General features: G+C 33.7%; 1 protein-coding gene across 3 annotated transcripts in view; it reads left to right on the top strand.

The window, feature by feature from the left end:
• The window catches only part of STXBP3 (syntaxin binding protein 3), a 75,797-nt gene that overhangs the window by 31,784 nt on the left and 30,407 nt on the right, over nucleotides 1–13,606 (top strand). For all 3 annotated transcript variants that reach the window (XM_081307454.1, XM_081307453.1, XM_081307455.1), the window contains 3 exons: nucleotides 4,431–4,585; nucleotides 7,570–7,660; nucleotides 11,169–11,293. In XM_081307454.1, coding sequence (XP_081163580.1) covers nucleotides 4,431–4,585; nucleotides 7,570–7,660; nucleotides 11,169–11,293 — 371 coding nt within the window. The remainder of the gene's footprint in view (nucleotides 1–4,430; nucleotides 4,586–7,569; nucleotides 7,661–11,168; nucleotides 11,294–13,606) is intronic.

Genomic DNA, 13,606 nt, shown 5'->3' with positions numbered 1-13,606 from the left:
GACCAGAAAAACATTTGTAGCCATTGTGGTATTCAAACAAATGCTGCCGCTTTTTTGGGGGGTGGGTACTGGGGATTGAACCCAAGGACCTTTACCACTGAGCCACAGCCCTTTTTTTATTTTTTATTTTGAGACAGGGTTTCTCTGAGTAGCTTAGGGACTCCCCATTTGCTGGGATTATAGGCATGTGCCACCACACCTGGCAAAATCAAATGTTCTCTAATAAATTTTTAATTTATACAATAAAGGTTTTCTATTCATTTTGCCTTTGGAATAGTTAATAAACTTTTGATTAAAATAGTAATGGTGAGCTGAGTGTGTTGGTATACATCTATAATCACATCTACTCAGGAGACTGAGGCAGGAGGATCACAAGTTTGAGGCTAGTCTGGGCAACTCAGTGAAGCTATATCTCAAAATAAAAAGGACAGTTGATGTAGCTCAGTGGTAGTGCCCTTTTCTAGCACGTGTGAGGTCCTGAATTCAATCCCCAATACTGCAAAATAAATAAATAAATAGAATAATAGTAAAGATGATAATAATAAATTTTGTATAATACCGTGTTTCCAGTACTTTCTTGGATGCTTTAATAAATTTAATCATTTAATTCTTCCAGTAGTTTTATGAAACTATTTTAAAGATCAGAGATCAAAGAGGATAATTTATTTAAACAAGTCACACAGCTAATGAATTATTCAGGTTTGTTGTGCTCTGTTCTTTGTGTTTGGATTCTAGCATTTTACAGAATTGAAATTGTTAGTTCAATTTTATTTGGAGCTGAGAGGTTCATTATTGAGGTATAGAAAGGATCCTAGATAAGGGGATTTCTCTTTGAAGCAGTTGCTTTTTTCAACAAAGATCATGATCCAAATTGAAAACTGTTCAGATATCGGCTTAGCATTAAACTGTTTTTGAGAAGTTAGCTTTATGCTTACTTCTTTAATATGACATGTAAATTTTAGTATAGAATGAAAATAGGTTTCCTAAAATCATGTGGGATATAAGCAGTAGCATAAGTATTATAAATGTTTCCAGAACATCTTGTTTCACAGCAGATAAATATAGTTTTAGCCCCATAATTCATTAAAATTCTGCAATTGCTATATTTGAAGGAGGGATTTATGTAGATATCTGACTAATTTGATAGTTTATGGCAATAACCTATCTGCATGTATACAGAGAAATCTCATGAGAAGTTTTTACTCAACCAGTATTTGTGAAATGTTATGATTTTATAAAGTCTTTTTTATTTACTTCCTTGATAAAAATCTTAAGAGAAAAAAATAAAATAAAATAAAAATCTTAAGAGAATTTGCTTAATAAGTTTAACTATTTTGGAGAAATGACAGAATATATGGGATTTTTGTTTGCTTGAAATAAAGATATAAATGAAATATTGCTAAGTGCTTTGCACTATAAGCAGAGACCTCTGTGAGCATTTATCAATATCATGTTCAGTGGACATAATTTGCTAGATTCAAAGCAGTCTGCTATGAAATGATAAGTACCCTCATTTGAATACTACAAAAGAGATACAAATTATTGTGTAGCTTCAAAAAACTACCAATTATGATTAGGTTTAACTGCATACAACAGAAAATCTAAACAACAAGAAAATGTGTTGGTTTAAACAACAAGAGAATGTAGTTTTTGCTAATACTAAAGAAAGTGGGAAATAAGCTATATAAAGCTTATATGCTGACTATACAGAATTGTCAGGAACCTGGTCTCCTAGGCATGGCCCTCATGATCCAAGATGACTATAGAATTATTATTTTTTTTAAAGATAGAGGAGAGAGAGAGAGTTTTTTAATATTTATTTTTCAGTGGACACAACATCTTTATTTTACTTTTATGTGGTGCTGAGGATCGAACCCAGCACCCTGCACATTCCAGGCGAGCACATTACCACTTGAGCCACATCCCCAGCTCGACTATAGAATTATTATATTCTCATTTGAGGAAGCAGGATGAAAGAGAGAATGAAGGAAGAGTTGTCATTTATATTTTATTAGCCAAAGTTTAATCATATATCTAAGTTCATGGAGTAGTCTTGCCTGAACATATATTGCTGTTCCTCCTCATGAATTGGAGTATAGTTACTGAAAGGGAGAATATGTTTGTGGGGGAGGCATCTCATAGTTTGCCACAGAAAGAGAGATTGGGAAAACATCTGAAGAATGGATAGAATTTCATAAAGTAGTAATGAAAAGGTAACATTCTATAAGATGGGAATCCGAATGCAAAGATATGGAAGCAGAAAAGTGTAGGGGAGCAGCAAGAATATGGATTATGAGGAGCAAGAGTATGAAGGCTCTCTCTAGTTAGGTTGGGACTATATAATAGGAGGCTCCCACCAAGTTTAATGACAAAAAATGATGGGGGACTGGTCCTAAAGTTTTTAAGGAGAAGTAGAATCCTAGAATTCAGACAAGATCAGGTATGTTTAGGGTAGGATGGCCATAGACAAGAGGCCCACAAGTCAAAAGATTATTGAGGAGCAGTTGATAATGTCAGATATGATAGTGCCTCAAAGAAGTAAAATTGAACATGTAACACATTTAGAAGTTAAACTGAGGAAGTCCATATAATTTAATGAGTCAAGGGATCAAAGAAAGATCTCTTTCCCCTTCAGAAGGTTTAAGGTAAGTAATGCTCTCACATATACATTAAGGCAAGTAGATGAAAGCACTCAAGAAAATGGGAGAGGGCTAAAAGACATCTAGGTAGAAAGTCAACTAGCTGAAGAGTAGAGGAAGGCAGGGGATCTATAATTAAGAAACTAGTTGTGAGTCATAAAGATGAAGAAATATGGTAGTGGTCTAAAGGAACTTTTAATGATGGTGCTAGAAAGTGGAAAGGAAGAAGAGAGTGAGGGATAAAGAAGAAATGTGAGTATAGAATGAAAACCAGCCCCTAAATCCTTTTTGATGCACTGAAATATTAAATGGCTTGATTTAAACAGTATAAGATCCTCCTCTGCAATCTCAGTGCGTTATAGCAAAGATTTATTTCTCATTCATGTTATTGTCCATTGTAGTTTGCCTGGACTTCTGCATTTTCTACATTCTGGGACTAAAACTAAAGGGATGCTCTGGGACATAGCAGAGGGCAAAGAGGAAATATTGGAACCACACAGTGGGGTTCTGTTGTTGTTGTTGTTATGGGTTTTGTTTTAAGGTTTTAATTATTTGTTTTGCAGTGCTGGGGATCAGACCTAGGGCCTTACACATGTCAGGCAGGTGCTCTATCATTGAGCTATATCCCCAACCCCACACAATATTTCTTAAAGCTTTTTGTCTCTATATTCACATTCTAATGATTATAGCCAAAACTGCCATCAGTGGGTAAGAAATAGGGAGAAGCCTTCTAAGACAGGGCAATAAATACTTTTGAACAAATAATATTTACTTCAGTGGGATAATATACTATGAGAAAGTTACAGTTCAAGTGTAGGGTGCTTATTGATAAATTAATACAGCAATATAACCCCTGGGCAGCACAAAAAGAAGTGGATTGGCCATAGCTAAATCTCAGTCCATGTTCATTCAGGCTGCGCTGCTGTTGGTCATGATTATGTTCAGAGAAATGAATGGTTTCCAGAAGGAAATGAATGAATGTGGAAGGAAATGCAAGGTAGTTTATTCATAATACATTATTTAACTTATACTATTTATTACTTGCCTGCTCTTACACCTGGTATATTATTATTATTTATTAATCCCACCGTGTAGTTTAATGGGGAATTCTCAGTACTGATAGGGAGCTGCTGCCTTTGTATCTTCAAATAGTATAATAATAACAAGCCTCCAATCAAGTTTTTTTTCTATATCAGTAAATGCTTTAGTTAGTCAAATGGATGAATGTGTCTGTAAGGATTCATTGCATTATGATAAGACTTGTTTCTGGCACAGTGGCATGTCATTTTGGAAAATATTTATCTTAGAGACATGAAGAGTCTAAAGAACTGAAGACATATGTCAACTGTGGGAAATTTCTAGGTTTTTCTCTAATGGGCTAAGATTTTTAATCTTTGATATGTAGGCAAATTTTGGCTTTGTTGTATTTCTTTCTACCAGGTATTAGATTTTTATTTTAGTTTGACTACCTCAGATTCCTTCATCTGTTGCACAGGTAGTGAAAAGCAAACTGTACAATCTCTTTATGAAACAAGAATTGAAGGAGAGAGGTAGTCTAAGCAGGAAAGGAGAGTGAGAAAAGAAAGGATGAAATCAAGATGACAGAATGATTTGATTGAGGTAAAGACACAGTTGTTTCAGGAAACAGCATGGTTAGTGCAAGTATTTTTTTCTTTAATGCCTCAAATCACAATTGCATTTCTCTTTTTTTTCTTCTTTTGTATTTTTCTTGATACATTTTAAAAGTCAAGTCTCTAGATTGACAGTATAACTTTTTTTGGCTTAACTTAGGTGTATACTCTTGATGTACCAGATGCATTCTATTACTGTTATAGTCCAGACCCTGGCAATGCCAATGGAAAAGATGCCATTATGGAAGCAATGGCTGAGCAGATAGTTACAGTATGTGCCACTTTGGATGAAAATCCTGGAGTAAGATATAAAAGGTAAGACATAATAGTGTTTGTACATTTTATGCTTCTCTTTGCTGTCCAATGTAGAGGCAAGGGATATCTCTTGTGACTTTTTTTTTTTTATTTTGCAAAATGTATTTTTCTTATATATTTACCATGCTCTGCATATAGGAAATCTAAAATTTAAGGCTTAAATTTCAAATTACCTAATATTTAGTAATAACCCCTGTTACTAAATTTTAAAGCTTAAACTTGGTACTATTTATAGACATGGTTTTTCATTGGTTTAAGGAATACTTGAGGAAATGTCTTTATTTCATATAGGGAATAGACTTACATTTTTTATGTCTTATCATTTTTACTCTTTTGGGGATTTTCTTTAAGAGAAAGCCTAAGTTTCATGCTATATAACTTTATTTTCTTCTTTATGAAAATGAGTTTACTGTAAAATGTTGTAATTATATGTATATGGCTTGATAGTTCATCCAAAATGATTGTACCCATTTAACCCTACCAAGATAAAACATACAACATTAATAGCATCATAGAAGCCCTTCTCATGACCCCTCCCAGTCACTCATCCCTGTTCTTCCTAGCGATAACCTCTATCCAACTGCTAACATATAGTTTAGTGTTTCCTGATTTAGAACTCATATAAATGGAATCATGATTTGTTTTTTAGCTCTTCACTCAACATTGTTTTCTAACTCATCCATGTTGCTGAGTGTCACCAGACAGCTTGGGTTTTATTTCTGTATTTGTTGTTGTTTGTACTGAGGATTGAACCTACAGGTACTTAACCATTGAGCCACATCTCAGCCCTTTTTATTTTTTATTTTGAGATAGGGTCTTGCTAAATTGCTCACAACCTGTTTTTTAGGTTGGCTTTGAATTTATAATCCTCCTGCCTCAGCCTCCCAAGCTGCTGGGATTACAGGCATACACCACTGCACATGGCATAAATCACTTTTTTTACAGGCTGCTTTGCTTATTTAATAAGTATAAAACCTAAAGGTTCAGCCGAATGCAGTGATGCATGCTTATAATCCCAGCAACTCGAAAAGCTTAGAGAGGAGGATGGTATGTTGAAGGCCACCCTGAGCAACTTAGCAAGACCTTGTCTTGAAAAATAAACAAGACTGGGGAGGTAGCTCAGTGGTAGAGCAGCCGTGGGTTTAATCCTCAGTACCAAAAATAAAGTAAAATAAATAAAATAAAAAATGAGCTTGATGGGGCTGGGGTTGTGGCTCAGCGGTAGAGCACTTGCCTAGCATATGCGAGGTGCAGGTTTGATCCTCAGTACCACATAAAAATAAATAAAGAAAAGGTATTGTATCCAACTACAATTAAAAAAATTAAATATTGGGGGGCACATGGGAGGATTAGATGAACTCTAGATGGGGCAAAGGGGAAACAGGGAAAGAGAAGGGGGTATGGGGGTAGAAAAGACAGTGGAATGAAACGGACATCATTACCCTGAGTACATGTATGAAGACATGAATGGTGTGACTCTACTTTGTGTACAACCAGAGATATGAAAAATTCTGCTCTGTATGTGTAATATGAATTGTCTCAAATGCATTTTGCTGCCATGTATAACAAATTAAATTTTTTTAAAGTTGTAAAAAGAAGAAAAAATGCTTATCTTAAATAGTTCTTTTTAAAATTTAATTTCCTATTTGATATTAGGATGATAATATAGATTTATGGCTGGGGATGTGGCTCAAGCGGTAGCACGCTCACCTGGCATGCGTGCGGCCCAGGTTGGATCCTCAGCACCACATACAAACAAAGATGTTGTATCCGCTGATAACTAAAAAATAAAAAAATATTTAAAAAAAGATAATATAGATTTATAATTGTATTTTATAAATTTGTATTTTACTTCATGTTATAATTTTGGAGTTTTATATTGGAAATGGATTAAGTATTTAGTTTCATTAATTTGTGATATGAAATGTGAACACTGTGACTTAATATTATAATTCAATAACTATCTTCAAAAATAAAATAAAAAGAGCTTGGGGTGCTGGAGTTGTAGCTCGGTGATAGAGCGCTTGCTTAGCATGTGTGAGACACTGGGTTTGATTCTTAGCACCTCATGTAAATAAACAAAACAAAGGTCCATTGACAACTAAAAAAATATTAAAAAAAAAAAACTGGGAATGCAGCTCAGAGATAGAGTGCTCTTGTGTTCAATCTTTAGTACCCCAATAAAAATTTAAGAATTGGGAATGAATTATGAAATAAATGTCCATCTTTTTTAGATGTTAATGGACCTTTATTTTATTCATTTATTAATATTTGGTGCTGAGAATCGAACCCAGTGCCTCACACATGCTAGGCATGTGCTATACCACCGAGCCATAAACCCAGTCCCTTAAATGTCCATCTTTAGGGAAATGAATATATAGAATCCAATGTAATCATATGATGGGATACTAAATGATATAAAATAAACAGATGTTGTATATGTGTCAATAGATGTTGCACATGCATGCGCACATGCACACACATACACAAATAACAGAAATGACAAAGGATACACTGAAATTTGTGGTAATGGTGCCCTTGAGTGTTGGGATAGAGACAAGGGAGAGAACTTATCAGGACTTGGGTGGGGGATAAAGGGAACTGCAACTTATGTAACATTTTTTTCCCTGTATATTGAAAAAATCTGAGACACAGATGATAAGATTTGCATTTGTAAATTCTGGATACATTATGTAACATTTGATTTATTATCTGAATTTTCCCATGCTTATAAAATTTTTCATTTTATAAATAGTTTGGTTTCATTTTAGAATTCAACTTTTAAAATTTTTTTTTTAGTTATAGTCAGACACAATATCTTTATTTATTTTTATGTGGTGCTGAGGATTGAACCCAGTGCCTCATATGAGCTAGGCAAATGCTCTACCACTGAGCCACAACCCCAGCCCAGAATTCAACTTTTTGATATGTAAAGTATGTCTTGAAAGAAAAATAATCGTTTGAATATTCTTTTCCAATTCTAGTAAGCCTCTAGATAATGCCAGTAAACTTGCACAGCTGGTTGAAAAAAAACTTGAAGACTACTACAAGATTGATGAAAAGAGACTAATAAAGGTAATGTATAAAAGGCAAATAGTGACTCTACATAAAATCTGTATTATTTCTTTATAAGCCAAAGCAGCTTGTTCATTCATTTTCTAGTATTGTTTTGGGAATCATTAACATAGACTTCCAATACTGATTAAAGAATCATTAACAGAGAGAGTAGTGCTCAGTGTGGTTTAGAGGGGAAGATATGGGCTTTGAAGTCAGCATTGTGTCCACAGCTTGGCTCTGCCATTTAGTTCATAGTTATATTAATTTGGGCAAATTATGTAACTTCTCTGTACCTAAGTTTTCTTTTCTAGAAAATAAAGGCTAAGAGAATACCTGTTTTTTAAAATATTTTTTAGTTGTAGATGGATACAGTAATTGTATTTATTTATTTTTATGAGGTACAGAGGATCGAACCCAGTGCCTCATATGTGCTAGGCAAGTACTCTACCACTGAGCCATAACCCCAGCCTCAAAGAATACCTATTTTTTTAAATTAGTGAGAGAATTAAATAAGATAATACATGTAAATTCCTTAGAATAATGTTTGCCATTGAGTTAATATTTAATAAATATAAAATTTCTTCTGTTATGGGCTATGTGACCTTGAGGTTTTTTTTTTTAATCTATTAAATGGATGAGATAATAAGTACCTTGCTTGATTGGTATAAGGATTAATAACATGTAAGTATTCAGCACATATGGGAGTTTAATAAATAACAACTATTGTAATAAAGATAACATAATGTAATCAAGGCTAAGGATATAGGTCAGTTCGGAGTCTCCTGCCTATCATGCATGCGGCCCTAGATTTGAGTCCCCAGCATTGAAAAAAAAAATGCAATTAAAGATTAAAGTTGGAACCTGGGGAATACCAGCAGCATATAGGTGTGGTTAAAGAATGAAAAGCCTGCGGAAACTGACAGAGGAGGTGCTAGAGAGAGGCCATATTTAATAGCTACAGAAAGAAAGAAAGGAATTGTCCATAGTTTAGGAGAGAAGATATTCCAGGAAACCATCAATTGCAGTGCTATGTAGGCATTCTAGATGAAGAGGCCCTTGAGGTTCAAGCATGAATACACCAGGCTGAGGCTATAGCTCAGTGGCAGAGCACTCCCCTAGAACAGGTGAGGCACTGGGTTCAATCCTCAGAACCACATACAAACAAATAAGTAAAGTTTAAATTCTTAAAAAAAGGAAAAACAACATCAACAAAACTCTTAAAAAAAAAAAAGAAGAAGAATGAGTACACCATAATAAAGTAGGAAGTCTGTTGCATGATTTTCTTGCAAGGAATAGGATTCCTTAGGTTGAGGCATAGAGAAAAAGGCAAAATTAACAACTAAACAACTTGCCTGGAATGGAGGATGTAAGTTTAGGTATGGTGTTAGTTGCTTTTATAAGTTTTTGGTTTGGAGGTCCAGTGAAAGCTGTTATTCTGGTTGTTATGAAGATAGAATGACTTCATATAAACAGTATACTAAAACTTGTTGAATGAAGAGATACACTAACAATATATTAGTAAATCTGTTTAATCTTTCATAATTTCAGTGAAAAAGTGGCAACATCCACAAAAAAACAAATTTGTGCTTTCTATTCTAAGTAATTACATACTCTTCAAAAGCTTGATACCTTTTATTCAAGAACCTGATAAATGTTACCTCTTTTTTTAAATCTTTCCTGACTTTTCATGCCAAGCAATACTTCCCTTACATACTGTCATAAGTCCTAAGCCCTGATATAGCACTTAGATTGTATTTTTTCTGATTGACCTTTCCAAGGACTTGTAGCTCATATATATTGAGAACTTAATAATTGCCAGCCAACGTGCTAAGTGTTTCATGGTATAAATGTATTTGATCTGCACAACAATCTTATAAGGAAGATGTTATGTGATAATATTTTGTTTTATGAAGAGAGAACTGATATATAACGGGCTAAGAAATTTATTCAAGGTCGTACATCAAGAAAGTGATCAAGGGCTGGGGCTGTTGCTCAGTGGCAGAGCACTTTCCTAGCATGTGTGAGGCACTGGGTTCCATCCTCAGCACCACATAAAAATAGACGAATAAAGTAAAGGCATTCTGTCTATCTATAACTACAAAAAATAAAAATAAAATAAGAAGAAAAGTGACCAAAGATAAATTCAAACCCAGATCTGATTCCAAATGCTGTGCTCCTAAATATTGTACATTACCATCTCAAAGTTTATTAAGAGTGATTTAGTCATCTTTTTGTCACTGTGACCAAAATATCTGACAAGAGCAACTTAGAGGAGGAAAAGGTTATTTTGGCCCACAGTTTCAGAGGTCTCAGTTTATGGTCATATTGCTTTGGGCCTGAAGTAAGGTGAAGAAAAGCAAAAGGGCATGAAGAAGATAACTTCTCAGCTGGTAGCAGCCAGGAAACAGAGAGATAGGTAGGGGCCAGGGACTAGATAAACCCCCAAAACTGCACCAGTGACCCTACTTTCTCCAACTAAGTCCCATCTCCCAGTAGTTCATTTAGCTGTCAGTGGATTAATTCATCAAATTGTGGAGCCCCAGGACCATTCATTGCCTAAAAGCCCTATCTCTGAACCTTTCTGCCTTAGGGATCATGTTTTCAACACCTGAGTTTTGGAGGGGACATTCCAGATGATAAGCCATAACAAGGAGTGAATTGTAATTTAAGTACATTTATTAAAGTTTAACCTATATGATTTACTTCTGCCTGATATATGTAAATAAATAGAAAATGTTTATCTAATGAGTTATAGTTATCTTTTATTGCTTTGAATAATAAGCCAAAGAATTTACTACTTTTGAAAATGACATAAAAGCAATACTAACAGTGACTTTTCCCAATACTTATTTGTCATTGAGTGATTAGTGCTGTTTGTGAATTAACAATAAGTCTTTGTGATTTATCATCTTAGTTGGCACCAATGTAGTTTAAATATTGTAATGATTAAAAGCACAATCATTAGAATAGAACCAACTTGGATTTTAAACTCCGTTGTGTGATTTGGACAAATTATTTAACTTTAAGCCTTAATGCCACATTGTCAAGTGGAGATAACAGTATCTGTCTTACAGGGTTGCTACAAGAACCTGAAATATTTTGAATAGTAAATGAAATAATGTATGTATTTCTTCTTACTTAGCAAAATGTCTAATACAAGAGCTCAAATAGTAACTACTCTCCATAATTACATCAGTTTTAGTGTTTATCAAGTTGAATTCTTAATAGATTTAGTGCAAGCTAAATATTACTTTTTTAAAAGAAATTTTGAAAATATTAAATGTAGTATTTTAATCTAAATATGAATATGTATTTTTTTCCATAGTGTACCACTCAGATTTTTCTTGTCTTACTATAACTTCACTCTTTGAGGAAATTAACCATTTGTTTTGTTTTGTTTTATTGTATATTTTTGGTGGGGAGGATCAGAACTTAGGAAAAGTCTGCTTTTATTTTCTAAGTATATTAAAAATATGTTCCCCCCAAAATTAAAATTTCTTAAGATAAATTTATCTTGTTATTCTAGGGTAAAACTCATTCCCAGCTCTTAATAATTGATCGTGGCTTTGATCCTGTGTCCACTGTCCTGCATGAACTGACCTTTCAGGCAATGGCATATGATCTACTACCAATTGAGAATGATACATACAAGCAAGTATAACTTGAAGGGCATATAAAGGGCATATACAAACAGGATAGCATATGAGCATTTAATGATTTATGAAGGATCAGAAATTTGAAAAACTTATAAACTTTCTTATTCAGAGACTACTTTTACATCTATAATCATAATCTTTTTAAAGAACGTATTGACTTTGTCAGCTTTTTTGAATGTGTTTGCCTCCTTAACTAGTCTACAGCAAAGCTACATTTAAACAGATAGAATTTGGACTTTTTCATTTATGTTAAAAGTAAACATCAAGCTCACTGTTATATTTTTGGAAGCAGAAATGCTATTCAAAATGGTTTGGCAGTGATTATTCTGAATCATACACCCAAAAGTGTCTTGTCAATGAAATGTATTTTAAAAAATTAAGATATGAGAAAACAAAGTAGGATGGCTATTAATAATAGGCACAGTTTTTTACCTACTCTTAAACTTAATTTACTTAACCTTGATATAGCATATTTACCTTAAAAGTAATATCAGTTAAAAAGCTAATGAAATATGAATAGCTTTTCTATCATGCAACCATTTCACTTATTCTTATATATCATTTATGGGTATGTGTATGTATACATTAAATATGTTTTTTCTTTTTTTTTTTTTTTTTTACATTTATTTTTTAGTTGTAGTTGGACACAATACCTTTATTTTGTTTATTTATTTTTATGTGGTGCTGAGGATCGAACCCAGGGCCTCACGCATGCTAGGCAAGTGCTCTACCACTGAGCCACAACTCCAGCCCCTAAATATGTTTTTTCTAATTGGCATTTTCAGCTAAGATTTACTACTTGAGTATAATAGTAAAAATGAAAATTAGTCTTCTGAAATTTTATGTTTAATTTTGTAGTTTTATTAAAAAGATACGAACAGCTTTCTTCCCAGTACTGAGGGTTGAACCCAGGGCCTTGTGCATGCAAGGCAAGCACTTCACTGAACAACATCCCCAGCCCTTTACAGTCTTTGATAATTATAGTATTTAATAATTTTTCTCAAACAAATATTGGTAAAATAATTTTGTATTTTCTATTCTATTTTTAATTTGCATTCTGGTCACTCATATTCCTGAATTTTTCTGTGTGATTTGCGTTAATGTTAGTTAACAGAAAAAGCAAAATTTTTCTAATATGAAAGTCATTTTTAGCTGTTTACTTAGAATTTTCTGAAGGAGTATTATTTACCTTGGTTTTTTATTTAAGTCTATAAAACTGTACTCAAGAGATTTAAAAATGAATTAATAAACTGATGGATAATAAAGAATTTTGACATATGTAAATAATATAGATATAAATTCTAACCTTGCTTTTAAAATATATATCTCTATAGGTTTGCTGGCAAGCACGGCAAGGTTTAGTTTATATTTTTTGTTGTTTTGTTTTTGTTTTTGTTTTTTTAAAGACACATGGCCTTTCCCAGAATCAAAAAAATTCACAGATTAGCATAAACTCCAGGTGCTCTGTCACAATTTGATTGATTGATTGACTAGAATACTGGGTATTGAACCCAGGGGCACTCAACCACTGAGCTGTAGCGCCAGCCCTTATTTTTTATTTTAAGACAGGGTCTTACTAAGTTCCCAGACTGGCCTCAAATTTATGATCTTCCTTTCTTAGTCCCCTGCAGACCTGGGTTTACAGGTGTGTGCCATTGCACCAGCTGATCCTGCCCTTTTATTTTGTATTTTTTATTTTTGAGACAGGGTCTTGCTGAGTTGCTGAGGCTGTTCTTGAACTTGATATCCTCCTGCCTCAGCCTCCCTGAGTAGCTGGGATTACAGGTGGGTGCCACTGTTCCCAGCAGTTTTCTTTCTTTCATTCTTTTTTTTTTTTTTAAATATAGGACATGATTTATTACTAAAAATAAAAAATATTTTAGTTACCTCTGTGTTGCTAAATCCAGAAGTCAGTTTTTATAGCCTCCTTCCTAATCCTCCATTCTCAGTATTATAACGTTCTAGTGTTCAGTTTTTGGAACTTATCCCTGTTTATATTCTTTCAGAAGCACACTCATTCCCAAGATTTATCTGTTCTTGGATCTCAAATTTATGTCTATTCTAAACCTTCTTCCTGAACTTGAGATTTATATATCAACTGCCTTATTGAATATCTCATACTTGGAATGTCTAATGAACATCTTAAACTTGTATGTCCAAACCTGAGCTCCTGATATTCCACTTCATACTACTTTAACCAGTTTTCCCAATCTTAGTAAATGGTGGGTCCAGTCTTATAGTTACTTAAGCCAAAAATTTCAGTCATCTCTCTCACATTTTAACAGCCAGTCAAGTTCAAAAACATTGG

The sequence above is a fragment of the Spermophilus citellus genome (assembly GCF_964194105.1).
Source record: "Spermophilus citellus genome assembly, chromosome: 9".
NCBI lineage: Eukaryota > Metazoa > Chordata > Mammalia > Rodentia > Sciuridae > Spermophilus > Spermophilus citellus.
The sequence above is the reverse complement of the archived record's forward strand: the minus strand, read 5'-3'. Positions and strand labels throughout refer to the sequence as shown.